Here is a 19,532-nt window from a genome sequence, read left to right as displayed (position 1 = left end):
AGAAATTAATAAATAAAAACTGTTTATTGTTATAAAGCACAGATCTCTCATTGAAAATGAGCATCTCTTCCCACCTTCTCTAACTGCTGTGTCCTGCGGTGCTTAGTGTGGACTATGAACCAAAATGTAATACAGGTATAGCTGAGCTGCAGAGCTCTTGAGCAGAGGTAGACTTGATTTTTGTTGCAGGAGTTATGGAAAAAATGGACTTAAGACAATTTGAGATCTTCCTTTCACTCTGCTCTCTAGAGGGCAGGCAGTGGCCAGAGCTGAAACCAGCAACATCAAGTGCCGGATTCTCATACGCAAATTACGGGGGAGCAGATCAGTTGCATCCCAGAGTTATTCTTCTGCAGCTGGGAAGTTGGAGGGGAAAGCCAAGTAGGTGAAGCCGAAGACTTGAAAAGTCTGTGACTTAACTGAAAAGCACTTCTCCAGTTAGACTGCTTCTTGCCTAAGGCTAGCTTGGATATCCGTTGGGTATTATGGGCTGTTGCAGTGGTATGCTGTAAGACAGCAAAGCAGCTGTGCATAGAAGGACCTGGGAGCCCTGGTGTGCACTGAGTTGAACATGAGCCAGTACTGTGCCCTTGCCACAAAGGTGGCTAATGGTGTCCTGGGCTCTATTAGGAGGACAGCAGGTTGAAGGAGGGGATTCTTCCCTTCTACTCAGCACTGGTGGGGCCACACCTGGGCCAGTTCCAGGCTCCCCAGTACAAGAGAGGCACTGACATACTGTAGAGTCCTGCAAAGGTCTGCCGGCATGATGAAGAGACTGGAGCTTTTCTCCTACAAGGAGGGGCTGAGAGAGCTAGGGTTGTTAAGCTTGAAGAAGAGCAGGCTATGGGGAATCTTAATGTATATAAATACATGAGGGGAGAGTGCAAAGAGGGTGGACCTCAGGCTGTTTTCAGTGGTGTCCAGTAACAGCAGCAATGGGCACAAACAGAAACATGGGAAATTCTCTCTGAACATTAGAAAATACCCTTTTTTTTTTTTTTTTTTTTTTTACTGTGAGGGTGCCTGAACACTGGCATGGTTTGCCCAGAGATGATGTAGAGTCTCCCTCTTTGGAGATATTCAAAAGCAATCTGGACGTGGTCCTCAGCAGTCAGGTCTAGGTGACCTGACGATCTCCAGAGGTTCCTTCCAACCTCAACAATTCAGTGAAGACTGCTACTGTCCCAATGAACTAAGTCCTTTATCAAAGTTGAACTCAATGCCACTATTGTATTATGTGTATACAGATTTGTAAGGATTTTTTTTGTAGAATTAGATCTTCAGAAAGACTCCTCTACTGTAAACTGATGTAGTGGTGGTGGTTTTGATTTACCTCTGCCTTGAATTGTGTGGCTTTATATCCAGGTCTGTTGCTTTATAACCGAGCCATCAAATTGTATATTGCTGTTTCACAGAATTTTTTTAAGATAAAAAGACCATGTACCAGGCCACATTAAAAATGCAGAATGTAAAGAAATAATCTGCGTTTTACAGGAGTCCGTTTGCTGCTGGTTAAAAACAGTTTTGGGTAAACTTGTGGGTTTGATAGCTAGTTTCTCTTTTCTGCTAAGTTGGCTTGAATTCTCCCCTTTAAACTTTGTCATAAAGAAGAAAAAACCCACAGAATACAGTCCTGTGACCTTCCTTACAGCCTATGCAGGGAGGCAAAAGAGCTCATTTGTCAAATAGACAATAGAATTGTCTTGACAGCCAGTCAGCCAGCCCTAAACAAAAACTGAGCAATTAGCATTCCGAGTCATAAACCTGAAAGAGAGCTGGGGGCGGGGTGAGGGCAATAAACTCAGAGGATGAATAAAGCTATCTATACATGGGGGCAGTGTATAGCTCACAATCTCACAGTGTTTTCAGGCTTGTCAGACTTGGGCTTGTACCATAAAATTTTATCCATGGCAGCTTGTTCCCCTCCCCTGCCCAACAGTAACATGAACATTGTTAACATATAAAGAGTCTGTATTGAAAAGTCCGTACCAAGATTGTACCAAGCTTATCCAAGCAACTTATATTATCTTTGCTCAGGAGTCTGGGAAAAAATGTTTATATTTCACTGGCTTTTTTAACCATCTCAGTAATTTCTTCAGTTGATTTCTTAGATGCTTTGTACAAGGCAGGTTTATTTTTATTACCCTGCTTGGTTGTATGTATTAGATAATGTAGTCTTATGGCTCATTGGGAGTGGTTATGGTATAATGCCAGGTACCTGAGAAAATAAGCTTCGTGATAGTCTCAGTACTCTTGAAATAAATCTGCAGGTAGTGAAAGTGATGAATTGCTGTTATGTCTTCTGAGACCTTATTAAGACTGTCCGTGGAGCTTTTAGAAGGAAAGCACTGTGGTTTTGGGGTATACATTAAGTAGGAGGCAGCAGAGGTGGAGATACTGAAGTGTGTGTGTGTGGGAAATCTGAAGATCCTTGCAAAAATTAGTCAATTAGACCAATGTATAAGGTTGACTGAAATGGAGAGGAAGAATTGGAAGAGGCTGTTTATGTGCATAAGGTTGGTTTCTGGGCTTTTCTTGTTTAAAACGGTATAACTAGAAGACAATCCAGCTCAGAAATCAAGTTTAGCGCTGTTTGGAGCACCAGTATTGTACCTCTGTATGTCAGTCTTCTTAGTGAGCAGGAGCTATAAATCTGGGTCTCAAGTTTTAAGCTAGACTTTTATGCTGATATAAGGCGATTTAGGCCTGCTTTGGTGTTCTGGGGTAGGCTGAACTCCCTACATAAAACCAGTCACAATTTGTCAGACCGAGTATGTCTCTCCTTGCCCTGAAATGAAAACTTCCATTGTTTTCAGGAACAAAAATAAATCTCATTCCTTTTACTGTCCCAGTGAGTGGCAGACATCAAGAGAGTGATATGCTAGTCACTCCGTAATTGTTGTGCATACATGTCTATCACACAATCCTTTTAAAAACAATTTCTAACAAGGAAACCATGCACATATCCTGTGGGTCCTTATGTACTGAAGGATATCAAAGTGTGTATCTCGATTCTAAGCCAGGACTCTGTGTTTGGACTGTACAGGACTCGTGAGGAGAGAGGGATACTAATATTTGCTCTTTAATTTAACCTAAATGTCAGTGGATAAAGATGCATTATCTAAACAGGCTCTTAAATAATTTTACTGGTGTTCTAACACCTTGTAACCATTAATCCTGAAAATGTAGAAATCTGTAACTTGCATGTATTTATGCCAGTTATTCACTTCATGAACTGTGCTTTGTCATAACAAATAAACAAAACCAGTTCTTCTCCTCCTTTAAGCAAGCAAAAAATAAAGTTCTGCTGCTATTGCTGTCTGCTGTGGGAAATACAAAATGAATAAAAATCAAGGAAATGAGATTTGTAAACATCCCCCACCTAGTTTCTTGCTTGCAGAGACAAAATTTTGGAGTAGAATTAATTTGGCATGTTTCAATGACTATTGTTCTGTTCTCCATGCTCATTCGGATGCACAGCATGGAGAAACTGCACATATTTCATGACTTACAAAGTAGTTATTTTTCCATTTTAGAATCATGCATTTGGATGTACTTTCATTTCCCGTCACCCCCATGTATTCCTGTTTCCAGTGATTTGAAGTTCTGCAGACAAGCTTATGGAAAGGCTAATTCTTTGTTTGCAAAGAAGAAATGTTTCAGAAGATATTGTATTGCTGAATCTTTTTCTGACTACCTGCTTTTTTTCTGTCTCCTCAGTAATGGGATTCTGCAGCAGAGAAGGTATTTTTCCTATCTTGAAGGAAATAGAAAAAAAATACCTAATTTCTCCCACCCTACTGGTGTTGGTTTCTTCTCTTTACTTTTTAGTGGTTCCTGGGATGTTACTTGTCATGAGGACTGTTGCTTTGAGTCCTGTTCTTTTACATGCACTTCTGTGGGCTGAATTCCATATAGTTTCACAGTGTATCACCTCTTTGTTCCCTATGATGATGATTCTCCCATAGTTGTTTCTGACTCAGTGTGCCTTGAATTTTCATTACTGCATCAGCTTTTCAAAATTTAGGGCCGTCCTCTCTTGCTCTGCGGTACATTACTGTGCCTGTGAAATCAACTGTTCCAGAGAAAAGAAATGGTCTAGCAAACTTCTGGGAATATTTGTGAGACCTGAACATGGCAGTGGATTCTCTACAGTAACCACAACTATAGAGAGTCTGGAAATCCCACTAGTTAATGTACTTATGATTCTGTTTGACCTCATTAGAAACGAGGAACACGATTAGATTGTATAGGTGTGCTAACACTGGCATACTGGTTTAACCGAGATGTCTATGTTGCCATCCATACATTGTGAGGAAATTAAAGCTATTTTCTAGGTCCAGCATGCAAAGGCCGTGTCTTCTGTTTGCAGGTTGTGTGGACCAATAGGAGAGAAAATGGTGTTGAAACCCAACTTGCACACTCTAGAGGTTTTGAATGGTTTGAGTTTTCTTCAGCCTAATTTTAATGTGATCTCATGGACTGAATGCCTGCTAGTGGTTGGAGCACAAGTTATGTTTCAGGGGCACATCTTCATCTGTAAGTAATCTCGTCTCTGTGCTCAGAGACTGTTTTCTGGTTTGAACAAGCATAGCTTGTGTGGAGTCCCTTTAAAAGGACTTCTGGAAATGCTAATGAGTAATAGAAGTGCACCAAAGGTGGGAGTTGGAGTCGGAGATGTGTCTCTGGAAAGTAGTACAAATTGTCCTGATAATCTTAAAGAGTATGAGATGGAGAAAAGTCAAAGGATGCACCCTTAGATGCATTTCGAAGTGATCAGTGCTTCCTTATTCTTTCTTGGTGGGATAAAGTGAAAAAATTGTGCAGCAATAATATCAGGAGGGGTCTTCTTGAGTTACTTGAAGCCCAGTGTTCTTCCTTTGCCTTGTTCTTCTTTGGGCTATGCATGAGATCCAGCTTGTAGGGTGGAAAGCTGTGGCTATGGTGAGAAAACAGACAGCAGAGGATCTGTCACTGGATTCAGGCATCTCTCAGACTGTTTTTCTGCCTGTGCTCACATACCATAAGGAGAAGACTCCGGTTCTGCAGGAGCTTCTGGCAGGCCTGGCTTGGTTGTCTTATGTTTCTGGGAATAGTGGAGGACACCACCACCCTTTTGTGCCTTTTCCCACCCTTTTGTTGGAGAAAAGAACAGGTCCTATTGTTTCACTTGACTTCTCCTGAATTTGGGGCAGGGTAGGAATGTGAGGTCAGTTTTTCCTTTTCCATGCCTACATCATTGTATCCCAGGAATTGAAGTACCTTTCACAAATAAAGCAATTTTTTTTGTAACTTCATCATTATTGATTTTGGTTCGACTATGGATGATGCTTTTGTTATTCTGTTATTCCAAACAAATTTTGACTTGTGGATTAAAAGGTTAAATAACAACCCAGGCGCTTTAATGTACAGCAGGCAGTTGAGGGTGGGGGAACAGAGCAAACAGATGAGCTGGAGATCAGCCAGGGAACATGTCCTACTGGCTCTCCTTGTGGGACTACAGCAGAGCCCTGGACTGATGCCATCATGAGAAGAAAAGTATTAGAGTATGTAGCTTTGTACAAAGTGTTTACTGCCAAATAAAGATTACGCACATGCCTGCACTACCAAGAAAATGATGTGTATGTATCCCAGAAAAATAACCATACGTCCAAAATCGAAGGTAGGTTTAGGAAAAAAAATATTTCCTCCTTTCAAATGTTAAAGCATCAGTAGTACTTGCAACTACTTAACAGTAAAGGTTGGAGTGAACTACTGCACTATTGTTGCTAAGAAAAATACTTTGCATTTGTAGAAAGCCTGACTTTAAAGGATTTACAGGTGTTTTGTTTAGGTCTTGTATTGATACCAGAGGTCAGTCAACAAACAGTCACTGCATATTCTGTGGCTGACTGGTCAGCCTGAGGATTCAGAGCCTGTCACTTGGAGGATGCAGTGCTAGAATGTGAGATTCCTGATCCTCTGCTCAAGCACTGCTGGAAACATTCCTTCTGCTTTTGCTAAAGATGCGATGCAGGCAGAACTGGTCACTACCACGTATTTCTACATCTCTGCCAAACTTTCCCTATAAGTATACATTCCAGCCAAAAATACTGAATACTGTGGTAGTAAGTATTATAGAAACTTGCGGTGGATAGGAAAAGTCCCAGCCTATAGGACTATTTGTTTAGGTCTTCTTGACAGTGTGAAGTGAGGTAATATTCCCCAGTCATTGCCTTGCTGCTTGAAGCAAAATATGGGGTTTTTTTAAAGTATTGCACTGCTGTCTCTTTGGAGAGCTTATTTGTAAGTGTCCGAAAAAACCTCCAAGACTGGAAAACTGTATTTCAGCGGTAAGTAGCAATCTCCTATCAGGCTACCTCTGTCCGCCTGTAGATGTAACCACAAAGCATTGTCTGTTTCTCATTGCTGCTGCTAGCTATTGTTTTATTGCCAATCCCTCTCTGAAGACTGTGTGTCCTGAGATGTCTCTCCAGAATATTGATAACTTGGGATTGATCTGCAGAGAGCAAGCAGAGTATAAATGAGAATTACGTGCTTTGTACTTTGTGCTGTCAGGATGTGTTATTTGGGGTTTATCCAAGCTAGGCTTATGATGCCACATGTTGACTAGCAAAAGATGCAAATAAAGGTGCTTTCCAAGGACAGCAAGCAAAGGCAGATAAAGCTTGAGGTGTTCTGTTTCAATATGTGTCAGATCAGATCATAATTTAGTTCCCTGAGGAACTGGAACCTGGAAGAGACCAGAGATTAGATGAGTGACCTTTGCCAGGTGACCAGCCAGCCTGTAGCGTACCAGGGTGCGAGGAGCCTGGCAGGGCTAGAAAATCCAGATAGGAAGGAACATTATCAGAAAGGCAATATACAACTGATTCACTAAATTTTGGTGTCGTCGACTTTAATGGGAGTGTGACAAAATGCAAAGTGGTTTATTTCTTCTCACTAACGCTTTTTTATATTATGATTAGCTTCTCTAAGAGCACTGTCCACAAATGTATGCTAACTTTCACTTGGTTTTCTTCTTTCATTTGCATTTTACTACTTTCATTTGGGAAGAACGTGATTAAACATAGTAATTTGCTGTTGTGTTTTTTGAGGATGGTGGGGTTTGGTAGTGGTGTTGGTTTTTTTGAAAGAAAGGTAAAGTATCTTATGAAGAGAGACTTAAATGACTGTTTATCCTTCTTGGATTCTTTTTGAAGTAAAATAATTATAATACAAAAGCAACATCCTTTCTCCAGTGACTGTTTTCTCCCTCTACTACATGACAGTCCATTAATTCCAAAATCAGCTAATGTTAAAAGAAATGAGTAGTGGTGCTTGCTTTAAGACAGAATTTCTTCTCACTTTATGGTAACTATATAGGCACAGAAGGGAAACATAGGAAGGGTTTTAAAACTTTTGTGAAGAAGTCATTTTAGCAGCTTTTTTCCTTTGGGGCAGAGCTCAGATTTCCTGTCTGGTGTATGGCCGAGACCATGACTTTTTCAAAGGTTTGTGTGTTATTGGATTATACTGTTTATTTTTGCTTCTTGTTCTTAGCCAGAAAGTCATGACCTTCATTTCTTTTCTATAGCAAATGTAATCAAGAAAAAGTGGTGGATAACTTTTGCACAAGTTCATTTAATTCAGCCTGGCTTGTACCATCTCATCACTAGTTAGTTAGAAAAAGGGATGTGCCAACTGATCAGCTTTGATAGCAATACTGGCTCTGAGCAGTGTTGTTTTATATCATACCTTACATCTACTTTTGTCTTTTTAATGAATGACGTTAAGATTAGTACTGTATGTAATGTAGGAGGAAAGTGACGAATGTGATATTTTTATAAACATTCTTTTCTTCCCTCCCCTTCCTTTCAGGCAACAGCCTTCTGTAGTAAGAGAGAGAGGACTCCTGTTTGAGAATGTCATTCATGTTGTTGGCTTACTTCTTGTTTTTTAGGATTGGGTTGTAGTCACATTTTTCTTATACCTTCAGCATGCTGGCCTTTTCCAAGGCTCCTTGCTATGTGAATTGGAGAAATTAACCTGTATATTTTATCAAGTCTGTCATTGTCTGCAGAATTAAAAAGCTCTGAGTACTGTCTTTGTTTACTGCTTGCTCAGTGTCAGTTTTGCTTGGGAAACTATGGAAGTGGTTGCAGACTACATGGAGTACTGTATTAGAGATATTGCTTACATGACTATTTATGTCTTCTGAGCGGTCCAAACTGAGTCTACAGGTAGTCAAACTACAGGTCTAAAGTCACAGCTGTGAACAGTCATCTGCTAACAATGCTGCTATCGAGTTTTGGAAATGGGTTTGTGATAACTCCTTCCAAAATTATTGCTGGTTTGGGACTCTTTCAAAGAAGCGAAGAGGACACGAAGAGGAAAAAAGGATCATAGAATCATAGAATCACTGGTTTGGAAAGGACCCACTGGTCCAACTATTCCTAACAATCCCTAAACCATGCCCTTCAGCACCTCATCCACCCGTCCCTTAAACACCTCCAGGGAAGGTGACTCTACCCCCTCCCTGGGCAGCCTGTTCCAGTGCCTAGTGACCCTTTCCGTGAAAAATTTCTTCCTGATGTCCAGCCTGAACCTCCCCTGGTGGAGCTTGAGGCCATTCCCTCTTGTCCTGTCCCCTGTCACTTGGGAGAAGAGGCCAGCTCCCTCCTCTCTACAACCTCCTTTCAGGTAGTTGTAGAGAGCAATAAGGTCTCCCCTCAGCCTCCTCTTCTCCAGGCTAAACAACCCCAGCTCTCTCAGCCGCTCCTCATAAGACTTGTTCTCCAGCCCCCTCACCAGCTTCGTTGCTCTTCTCTGGACACGCTCCAGAGCTTCAACATCCTTCTTGTGGTGAGGGGCCCAGAACTGAACACAGTACTCAAGGTGCGGTCTCACCAGTGCTGAGTACAGAGGGAGAATCACCTCCCCAGACCTGCTGGTCACACCGTTTCTGATACAAGCCAAGATGCCATTGGCCTTCTTGGCCACCTGGGCACACTGTTGGCTCATGTTCAGTCGGCTGTCAACCAATCCCCCCAGAGGTCCTTCTCCTCCATGCAGCTTTCTAGCTGGACTTACCATAGTCTGTAGCACTGCACAGGGTTGTTGTGCCCCAAGTGCAGGACCCGGCATTTGGCCTTGTTGAACCTCATCCCATTGGTCTCGGCCCAGCAGTCCAGCCTGTTCAGATCCCTTTGCAGAGCCTCCCTACCCTCCAGCAGATCCACGCTTCCACCCAGTTTAGTGTCATCTGCAAACTTACTGAGGCTGTACTCAGTGCCTTCATCCAGGTCATTGATAAAGACATTGAACAGAGCTGGACCCAGTACCGAGCCCTGAGGAACCCCACTTGTGACTGGCCTCCAGCTGGAGTTAACTCCATTGACCACCACTCTCTGGGCCCGGCCATCCAACCAGTGTTCAACCCAGGAGAGTGTGCGCCTGTCCAGGCCAGAGGCTGACAGTTTCTGCAGCAGAATGCTGTGAGAGACTGTGTCAAAGGCTTTACTGAAGTCCAAGGAGACTACATCCACAGCCTTTCCCCGATCGAGTAGTTGAGTCACTTTTGTCATCAAAGGCGATCAGGTGAATGTGGTAAAGGTCTGTATTGCTGCTTTTCAAGCCACAGCTTCATTCAGTAGTGAGTGAGTAGGGAAAGCAGTACTCCAAAGCATTCGGCCTGAGTTCAGGGTTCTTTGAGGAAACACATGGAGAAATGTCAGCCACAGCAGCGTGCTTTGCATTGACCTACAGCACTGGGGGGTGAATGAAGAAATAGTGATACTTCAGCTTTTTTTTCTGCCAAAAGGCTTTAGGAAACTATAACTTTTCTTATGCAAGCTCACTGGAATAAGGAAGATTTTGTACTTGCTTCTTAATATTACTCGTCTGTTCAACATCAGCCAAACTGTGCTTAGAATGTGTTCAAAGAAACAAAATAGTTTCTCAGGATCACTGGTGTCATAACCCAAGCTCTGCTTTTAAGGGGCAATGGCATTACAAGCAGATTGTGCTGTCTGTCATATCTAAAACACAGCATATGTGGTTTATGATACGGTATTTGTAGGTCTAACATAAGTTAGTGCAAGCTATCTCCCACGGCAAGTCCTTATGCTTCCTTGTGTCCTGCTAAGAGACTTAATTTTATTTTTAAGATTGTCCTGCTAACTGATTGGTCAGTAGCTGTGTTTTCATAATATAATGAGGTTTTGGCGTTGTAGATGTCTAAAGTCGAATTGGCCAGGTACCTAGTTTGTCAAAATTCGGTGTAAATTTGAAATTTGTTGTTGCGAGATGCTGTAGCCTTGGAGCTCACTTCTAATTTCTGTCAGTTGTTGTAAATGCTGAGCATAAATACTAAATTAAACGTGGTATTCTTGCTATTGACTGCTTTTTCTGTTGTAACATGTGTAACTGTGTGCTTACATAAACAATGTATATGATACCTAAAATGCATCTTGGTATGGGTAATAAGATTGAGTTAAGTTTTGTTCAAATACTGTTCTGACTTTCTGACAGACTCATCGTATTAGCTACAGAGCAGCGAAATGTCCTGTGGGTTTCCTGCGTAGGACTCTAGAAGCACATTTTGTTGCTCATTCCACATGTTGTTTCAGAAATATTGTACATAATTGCCCTTTTATCTCTTTTTTTAAATGCAAATATTTCCTTAGTCATGTTTTCTTGCTGTACTGCAGGACACTTATCTGTTGTAGTCTTCTACCTTTTTAAAAGAAAGAAGTGTAAGTAGAATTTGTTCAACTCAAAGCTGACCGTACTTGTTATCCCTTGGCATTATTTTTTCTTTCTCAGGGAGTGTTGTCCAATATCTCCTCCATCACTGACCTAGGAGGCTTTGATCCAGTTTGGCTCTTCCTGGTGGTAGGAGGAGTTATGTTCATTTTGGGATTTGCAGGATGCATTGGAGCTCTGCGAGAAAATACCTTCCTTCTCAAATTTGTAAGTAGCCTTTGCAACTGTGACATTTATCAGTTACATAGCTTAAGTCATGTTCTCTGTTCTTGTTTAACTGTGTAAAGATTATAAAATGTCTTTTGGAGAGCAGAATGTGTTATCTAATGTGAGAGTACTGTTCTGTGAATTTCTATCACTTAATTAATGCTTTACAGCTCTTCAAGTCTCTGGTGCTTACTCTTTTGGTTTTTTTAAGGTTTGAAACTAGTGACAGTAAGAGTCGTAACATGGAACTACTGCTTTGTATATGGATATAGACTAAATTTTACTTTCCTGTCATGAAAAGAGAGAAATTTCTGCCAAGAATCTGCGTGTTGAACTTTTGAGTCCATAACAAGCTGCCTGTGAAATAGGAGGCACGTAGATGAATGTTGACCCGTGTGCTTTTTGCTGTGCAAGTGCCCCTCAAAGGAGATAGAACTGTTCTGAGAGGTTGATTGCTAACATCCTCAGTTCTGTACCATTCAGCTGATTTGAAAAGACTTCATTGCTTCATTGTCAATGCTGGGGCTGGAGAGGGAGGAAGGGAGGAGAAGGTACCCAGGATGTGGGTAGAGGAAATAGAAATTGTCTTCTCGAACTCTGGGCTGGTGTGCTCTTTGTGGCTGAGATAGCTACTGTGAAGAAAATTAATTCTAGTATGGGGCTATGTTTCGGGTTTGTGCTGAAAGCAGTGCCCATAACTTAGGGATGTTTTTAGTTACCGCTGAGCAGTGCTTACACAGAGTCAGGGCCTTTTCTGCTTCTCACACCACCCTGCAAACGAGTGGGCGGGGGGTGCACAGGGTGCTGGGAGGGGACACAGCTGGGACAGCTGACCTGATCTGACCAAAGGGATATTCCATATTCCATTCCGACTTCGTACTCAACATATGAAGCTGATGGAAGCAGGAGGAAGGAGGGGAATGTTCAAAGTAATGGCATTGGTCTTCACAAGTAACCATTGCGGGTGTTGGAGCCTTCCTTTCCTGGAGATGGCTGAATGCCTGCCTGCTGATGGGAAAGAGTGAATGAATTCCTTGGTTTCCTTTGCTTGCATGTGTGGATTTTGCTTTACTTACTAAACTGTCTTTATCCCAACCCACGAGTTTTTACACTTTTACTCTTCTGATTCTCTCTCCATCCCACTGCAGGGGGTCTGGGGGGGTGGGGTAGAGGTGGGAGGAAGTGAGCGAGCAAGCGGCTGCGTGGTGCTTAGTTGCCCACTGGGCTTAAACCCTGACAACCGGACTGTTTGTTGGAGAAGAAGCTGTTGATATGAAGACATACCTCAGTATTCAGAACTCCTTCAGCTACGTAGCCTGGTTCTGTTTTTTAAAAGTCCTTCTCCCGTGAGCTTTGCAAGTGAGGATAATGTGTTCCAATTCAGATGAATTTAATATTTATAATAAAAATTCAAGATTCTTCCTTCCACCATGCCAGCTCCCAGAGGTGCGCACAGCCTGGGTAGTAGTTGTGTCTTCGCAACCATTAACTATTAGTTTATACATGAAAAGAATTCCAGTGAAAGAGCTGCCTTTGGCTCATACTGACATATTGTGTGAGGGGAGGAGGCAGTTTAGTGTTACAGTTCTTGAGGCATTTATAAAGCAGCTAGGGACAGTTCTAGTTCTAGCTTGTCTTGATTTGCTTAAAAAAAAAAAAAAAAGGATGGGATGAGCTATTGTAACGCTTTCTCCTCTTCCCTGTCTTGCCTAAAATGAACACTCCTGCTGTACCAGAAATAGCTTCCTATACAGCAGCTGCAAGAGAAACTAAAAATCCGTCTGAACAAACACAGAGAGCGTATTAAACCGAAACTCAAAGGCGCAGTTGCAAAGAGAATGGATTTCCAGTATACGAGGACCCCTCTGTGTTTTATAACAGTGTAGACTCAGTGGAGATGCTTAGAGAAAGTGGCAGATCATTAGTAATGCCTTTGGCATCCATTGCATTTGCATTAATCATAGCAGCCTCATTTGGCTTTAATGTGGATGTGAGTCATTCCATAGACATTCCACTCCGACTTAATAATTAATTAATTTCTGCTGTTCGCAATTTTTGCTTTGTCTGCTTAGGCAAAGCTTTACCAGTGAGGGAGTCTAAAGAAAAAGTCACTTAGAAAGCATTTCACTGGCACTACTGGGTGTTTATGCCTTTTGAAAATGTGCGTATGTAGAATTTATGGATGAATTTTCAGAGGGCCCTACAGGTGGTAAGTAATCGCCTCTGTTAAAATTTACAGTGAAATCTCTTGGTCGTCTTTAAAAATCCCAGTGAAATATCTGAAGTTTTAATTCAATGCCATTTTTATTATTTGGTAGAATAGGATTAAGATTCCTGTACTACAGCCCTTATTAGAAATGAAGTATTTTTAATTTACAGTTTCCGATGTGCTGAAATAGCTTGAACTGCACTGAAACAGATAAAAGCCCTAACACTGGACAGAACTGTGGGCCTTGAAAAGTAAGTTTTTGGTCATAAAGCAAAGTTTTTTTAAACTTTTTTTTTTTCTTTACAGTTTTCTGTGTTTCTTGGAATTATTTTCTTCTTGGAGCTCACTGCTGGTGTTCTAGCATTTGTTTTCAAAGACTGGATAAAAGACCAGCTGTATTTCTTTATAAACAACAACATCAGAGCATACAGAGATGACATTGATTTGCAAAATCTCATAGACTTCACACAGGAATATGTAAGTTGGACTATGTTTATTTTTTTGTAAAGCTTACTTTAAAGAAATAACTACTCTATTCTTTTACTTCCCATCTGTTTGGTTTCCTCAAGGAAGAACAGAAATATTCTAGCATATAATACTTTTGAATATACATATAGTTCTCCTTACAGAACTTCAACAAACACACAGCACCTATGAAAATTCGTTTATTTGTTGATGTATGACTGAGAAAAACAAGGTGGAGAGTTGGGATGACTTGTTCTTGAAGACTTAATAATGTGTCAGATCTGCGAGTTAACCTTCAGTGTCTTGCATTCAGTTTTTTGGAGCATATTCCATATGCGTATGAAGATATTTGAGGGCTCTTGGGGAGAGGGTTATTCCAAATACTTTATTGTAGGAACTATCACACCTGTTTAAAAATAAAATAATTTTCTAAGCTTAATTTGTTTCTGAGATGAATGTTGGTGTAGTTTTAGCAACATTAGAAGTGCTCCACTACACTGCAGAGTGGCAGAGATGTTTAGCTGCTCTGTGTGAAACTAAAATGTTATTTCTTTTTCAGTAGACTTAATGCAATTAGCCTAACAAAGTGGGCAGCTTAAGAAGTTCTCATAGGAAATCTATAAATGATGCTACATCTGCACTTTGGAGGAAAGGGTGAAGCCAGAGATGCACACACTTGTGCAGGTTAAGCACTGTAACTTGTCAGTGTGTCTAACGGAGTCTTGCACTGGCTTTAGCACCCAGGTTATTTTGCCAGTACCTTCTTGTTCCAGTACTCAGTTCTGGCCTTTGTTGATGAACTCCTCTTTGAATTTGATCCTGTGTAGCTAACACGGTCAAGTATTGGTTGAAATCATGTTTACTAATTTTTGTACATTCTGCCATTAAAATAATTTCATTCCATGTTTGAATTGCTTCTATATATGCCTTGGGAGGAAAAATGTCAAGTAAGTAACAGGATGTGCATCTTTGCATTGGATTGAACGTTATCCAGCTTGGAGAAGGCTAGAGGTTACCACAGTCTGAAAGCAGCAGTCCACTTATATGCAATCAGAAGACTACAGTCCGGTTTTGCAGTCTCTACATAAAACTCGCTCTCCTAACTGGATTAGCTATCTTTAACAGTTAAGTCAGGCAGCTTGAGTCTGGAGAGCAAGCTACTTTTTCAGCTAGTCCAACGTGTTCAAGGCAACACGTTCAGGTGTTACAGAGGGAACTGTGCTATGTCTGGAAAGAGAAAATTGACATTCTGGTGTTTTTTAAAATGTGGTTTGTTTGTTTGTTTTTTAAATTATTTTTTTTAAGATGACAGATGGGTTTGTTGGGCTGGCTCCTTAAATGCTGTAAACCATTAGCGCTCCACTGATCTCCAGTTCTTTCTTCGTATGTTCAGCAAGTTTTACCAATTCTTTGTGTGTTTGTTGTGTTTTGCCATAGACTAGACCTGCCATTTGACGTATTTACTTTTGGAAGGATTCTGCCTGCCTTCAGTAATGTTGTTTGGGCGATGTGTGATGCTTGGGAAGCAATGTGTTCATGCTGTCTGATATACAGCTAGTCAGAGATGCTCCCAAAATGCCAAAAGGAGTGGCTACGCTAGTGTAGCCCTTGGGGCTGATTATTTTGGTTGAGAACCCAGGGCGCATTAGATTGCGAATGTCTACCATTAGCTCTACTATGCTTCAAGCCTGACCTTGTAGGCTTGTGCAGCTCTGGTGTTGTGTAGGCTTATCGGCTCACACTATGGGTTTTTCTTCAGAGAGTGGAATTGCAGGGTGTGAATGTAACTTCAATCACATAATTTTAGAACAATTTATAGACTTGGAATGGTCTTTTTTTAAAAAAAAACAAACAAAGCCAAACCCAAATACAAGCTAGCTTCAATGAAACCAGAGGGAATCTGAGTTTTTGTTTTGAAAGCTAGAGGGAAACTGGCAGCAATTATGCGTGTTACTAATTCTGAGATTTGTTCGTTCTGAGACACAAGCAGCTTTCCTTTCTTTGTTCTAGTGGCAGTGCTGTGGGGCTTTTGGAGCTGATGACTGGAACCTTAATATTTACTTCAATTGCACGGATTCCAACGCAAGTCGAGAGCGCTGTGGTGTGCCGTTCTCTTGCTGCACGAAAGACCCTGCGGTAAGTGACAGTTGGGAGGATAGGATAAGTCTGTTGTTGAAATTTTAAATCACTCTAACCTTTTTTTTGAGGGGAGGTTGGAAGTCGTGCATGATTGTTATCTTCTCACCGACCTGTATTCTTCTTGTCCTTGCAGCTCAGCTTAACCACTAACTTTTCTGCAGTCCGTGGAAGTCCTGAGCTACCTTAAGTTTTTATTGTATACTGTTTGCTTTTCATTAGAGTGAGAGAACTGTGGGTTTAGCCGAACATACCTATTTAATTTAGCAAGTATAAAAAGCAGAAGCACTTAATGAGTTGAAGGATATGAGCTTACAATTGAATATCACTAGGATATTTTATTTGCTGCCTTAAAGAGCAACAACTCTTAAGTTCAGACAGTCTAAAGCAGGTATTACTCATTATTTAATGCAGTATCCAGAGGCTGAAGCCAGTTTGACACAGTTTGTGCTAGATATGGTAAGGAATGACAGTCCGTGCCCTGAAGAATGTGCAGATATTTGCGTTAAAATCTTGAGTTGGGCACAGGCATCTTTACATGCTCTGTCTTTCCATTTAAAACTACTGCTTGTCCTATGGTCACCTGAGAGCAGGCTTGAAGGGTCAGAAATTGAGGGAACGGATTTTTGTTAAATTTCAATGTCTTTTGAAATAGTTACAGTTCTGGATCATCAAGCAGGAAGTGTTGAAGCCACTCATTACTAGTACGGACATGATCAAGAAAGCAGGGTGAAGTGTAGAGAAGTGGTTCACTCACAGTGAAAGGCTTGGAATAGGGGTGGGTTTGTGCCTGCAAACTGTTATGCAGTGTTGGGCACATATAATTGACTTTCATATAGCTTAAAAGAAGCAGCTTTTGGGTGCTTGTATTACTTAGTATTTCAGCTGTGGCTTTTTCTTCACCTGGAGTGACTTACAGTTCCTTAAATGTATGAGTCTGTGGCGCTGACTCGAGTTAGGCAAGTTGCCAGCAAGCACCTTGGGTGCTCCCTGGTGCTGTTAATGCAACGCAGTTATTGGTGCCAACATCCAGTCAGTACTGCTGCTCTCCCCCTCTCCTGACGAGGCATTGCCACTTGCACAAGCTGCATTTTGCTTCCTTTGCAGTGAACATGTCTTCACAGTAGTTTGAGGCTTTGTCACGAACATTGCTGAAAATGTTTTAATGAATTACTGAAACAAAATGGAAAGCAGGTGAGGCTCAAGCATTACATTATGCTTAGGATTACCCCTACCCACACAGAGAGGTCATCACAACCCAGTTTTAAAAATATAGTTGTTATAAAACCAAACCAGTGACAGCAGTACAAGTTAATCCTATAAATACATAATCCATGCTAAAGTTATCTCTCTCCCTTCGTGTGTATATGGTTATGCAGTTTCTGAGGGGGTGATGCAGCAATCAGAAATTTAAAGATAGTTCTCATTCATTCTGTGGAAGCAACATGCTTAATTGCTTTTACAATAATGACTAGAAATGATGATATTTCTAAAATTCTATTCTTAAAAGTCATGCCTATAATGGATATAATTGTAACCAAGCTGAGAGTAGTTCAATTGCAGTGATAAACAGAGTTTTATTATGTGGGAAAGCAAATTTATCTGCTTTAGAATTGAAGGGTTGGACCAACGCAAAATGTTGTGTGGATACTTCATCAAACAGGACTTGCTTTTAGTTTAGCTTGAATCAGGAAGTGGTAAGGTAGGTCAAAATAGTCTCCTTTAAAACGAATTTGGACTTCTACAGGTCACTTTTCTGTAGTTCAGCATCTGGAAATATTCCAAATTCCTGTACAGGCAAGGCCTAGAAAAGTTGATTTATTTCCATTTTGTTCCTCACACTTCCTTTCAGTTAACGAATTCCAAGGCTAAAGGCAGAAGACATTGATGATAAAGCAAGTAGGCATTCAGTATGAAGAAGAAAGCTTAAAATCCTTCTGTTGGATCTTATCTACTTCCTGGAACAGATGCATTTTTATCATTAAAAGATACAAATTGCTCAAATCTTAAAGGTCCATTGAGGGAATCCAGCTTGGGCAACTGACACCTTACAAACTGTTGATGTAGGTCCTGCAAAGTGAGGGAACACTTAGAGGAGCTTTAAGTGCTATTTAAAATCTCTTTCTCTGCTGGCTGTCTTTCTCACTTCCCACAATTTGATTAAATTGTGTTGTTTTGTACACCTAGCTAAGATTGGAAGATTTTCTCACTTCCTTGAGTGGTTTCTTTTTCTGTTCACTGTCATTACATGACCTGGTAGCTTAATATTTTGCTGCCATTTTGGCTGACACCAGAAGTAGTTGCATTGGGATTCTTAAGCCTGGAGAAGAGAAGGCTCAGGGGAGACCATATCTCAACCTTCCAGTACCTGAAGAGGGCCTACAAGAAAGCTGGGGAGGGAGGTTTTACAGGGGCATGGAGTGATAGAATGAGAGGCAATGGCTCAATTGGAAGGAGGAAGATTTAGATTAGACGTTAGGAAGCATTTCTTCACCATGAGAGTGGTGAGGCACTGGCACAGGTTGTCCAGGGAAGCTGTGGATGCCCCATCCCTGGAGGTGTTCAGGGCTGGGTTGGATGGGGCCTTGGGCAGCCTGGTCTAGTGGGAGATGTCGCTGCCCTTGGCAGGGGGGATGGAGCTGGATGGGCTTTAAGGTCCTTTCCAACTCAAACGATTCTATGATTCATTTAATTGCCCCGAAATAACTACATAGAGAGTAAATGCAACTTCGGCTTCCAATGAGTAGCACTTATTCATTAGGAAAAGTCTTCCATAGCCTAGTTTATTACCTGTGCTTTGAGGGTACTCAGTATGGTAACCAAAGTTAGGGGGATTGTCTTATTACATACCAGACCAACTCTGGAGAGCTGGGAGAGGGTGTTTGGGAGACACTTTACTGATTGCCTCTCTTCTGTATCTCTCTCTCCTAGGAAGATGTTATTAATACTCAGTGCGGCTATGATGCAAGGCAAAAACCAGTAAGGCTTGTCTTTTTTTCTTTTTTTTTTTTAATGTGGTATCTTAAGGATCTGAATCCCTCCTGCAAGAGCCAGTTATTCTGCTGAGGGGATAGTTGAATGTAATTATGTCTGTTTTCTTCTCTTTGGCAGGAAGTTGATCAGCAGATTGTTATCTACACTAAGGGCTGTGTCCCTCAGTTTGAGAAATGGTTGCAGGACAATCTTACCATAGTTGCTGGTATATTCATTGGGATAGCATTACTGCAGGTAAACATCACTTTCCCTGCAATGAGTTATACAAAAGAAAAACAGATAAATAGAATATGTGAGGGGGGAACTGTATATGAGAGCTGGAACTACATTATCAGTTGCGCTTAGAAATACAACATCTGTAGGTTTTATTGAGGGGAGCTAAATGTCTAAGGCTTTCTTTGTGTTAAGGAGTATTTAATTTTTATCTGTAGGGATGCATTTCTTAATTTTCAGCTGTCTGCAGGCCAAAACTAAGCCTATGTGTTAGATAAAGATTAGGTAGAATTTTTTTAAGCTTGTACAGACCTACTGTTACTGACGATGCAGCGAAAAAAGCCTTTACAGTTCTTTTGTGAAGCAAGCTTAGAACTGTTCAATTTCCCAGAACCGAGTGTACTATAAAAGTACTGGGGGTTATGCGGAGCTTTTCAATATTTTTCCTTTTTCCAGCACTTACTGTTCATTTGGTTTCTAACTTTCTGTTGCTTGTTTTCACATGGAAGTTCAGTATAAGCTAAGGAGTTTGCCTGTATGAAAAGAGTTGTCCGATGCTCCA

General features: G+C 41.1%; 1 protein-coding gene across 1 annotated transcript in view; it reads left to right on the top strand.

The window, feature by feature from the left end:
* Positions 1-19,532, top strand: part of TSPAN5 (tetraspanin 5) — a 92,365-nt gene that overhangs the window by 67,701 nt on the left and 5,132 nt on the right. The window contains exons 3-7 of the mRNA XM_009556411.2: positions 10,807-10,953; positions 13,469-13,639; positions 15,638-15,763; positions 18,695-18,742; positions 18,875-18,991. Of these exons, the coding sequence (XP_009554706.1) occupies positions 10,807-10,953; positions 13,469-13,639; positions 15,638-15,763; positions 18,695-18,742; positions 18,875-18,991 (609 nt within the window). The remainder of the gene's footprint in view (positions 1-10,806; positions 10,954-13,468; positions 13,640-15,637; positions 15,764-18,694; positions 18,743-18,874; positions 18,992-19,532) is intronic.

Source organism: Cuculus canorus, chromosome 4 (genome assembly GCF_017976375.1).
Source record: "Cuculus canorus isolate bCucCan1 chromosome 4, bCucCan1.pri, whole genome shotgun sequence".
Classification (NCBI taxonomy): domain Eukaryota; kingdom Metazoa; phylum Chordata; class Aves; order Cuculiformes; family Cuculidae; genus Cuculus; species Cuculus canorus.
Note: the sequence above shows the minus strand (reverse complement) of the source record. Positions and strands in the feature narration are given on the sequence as shown.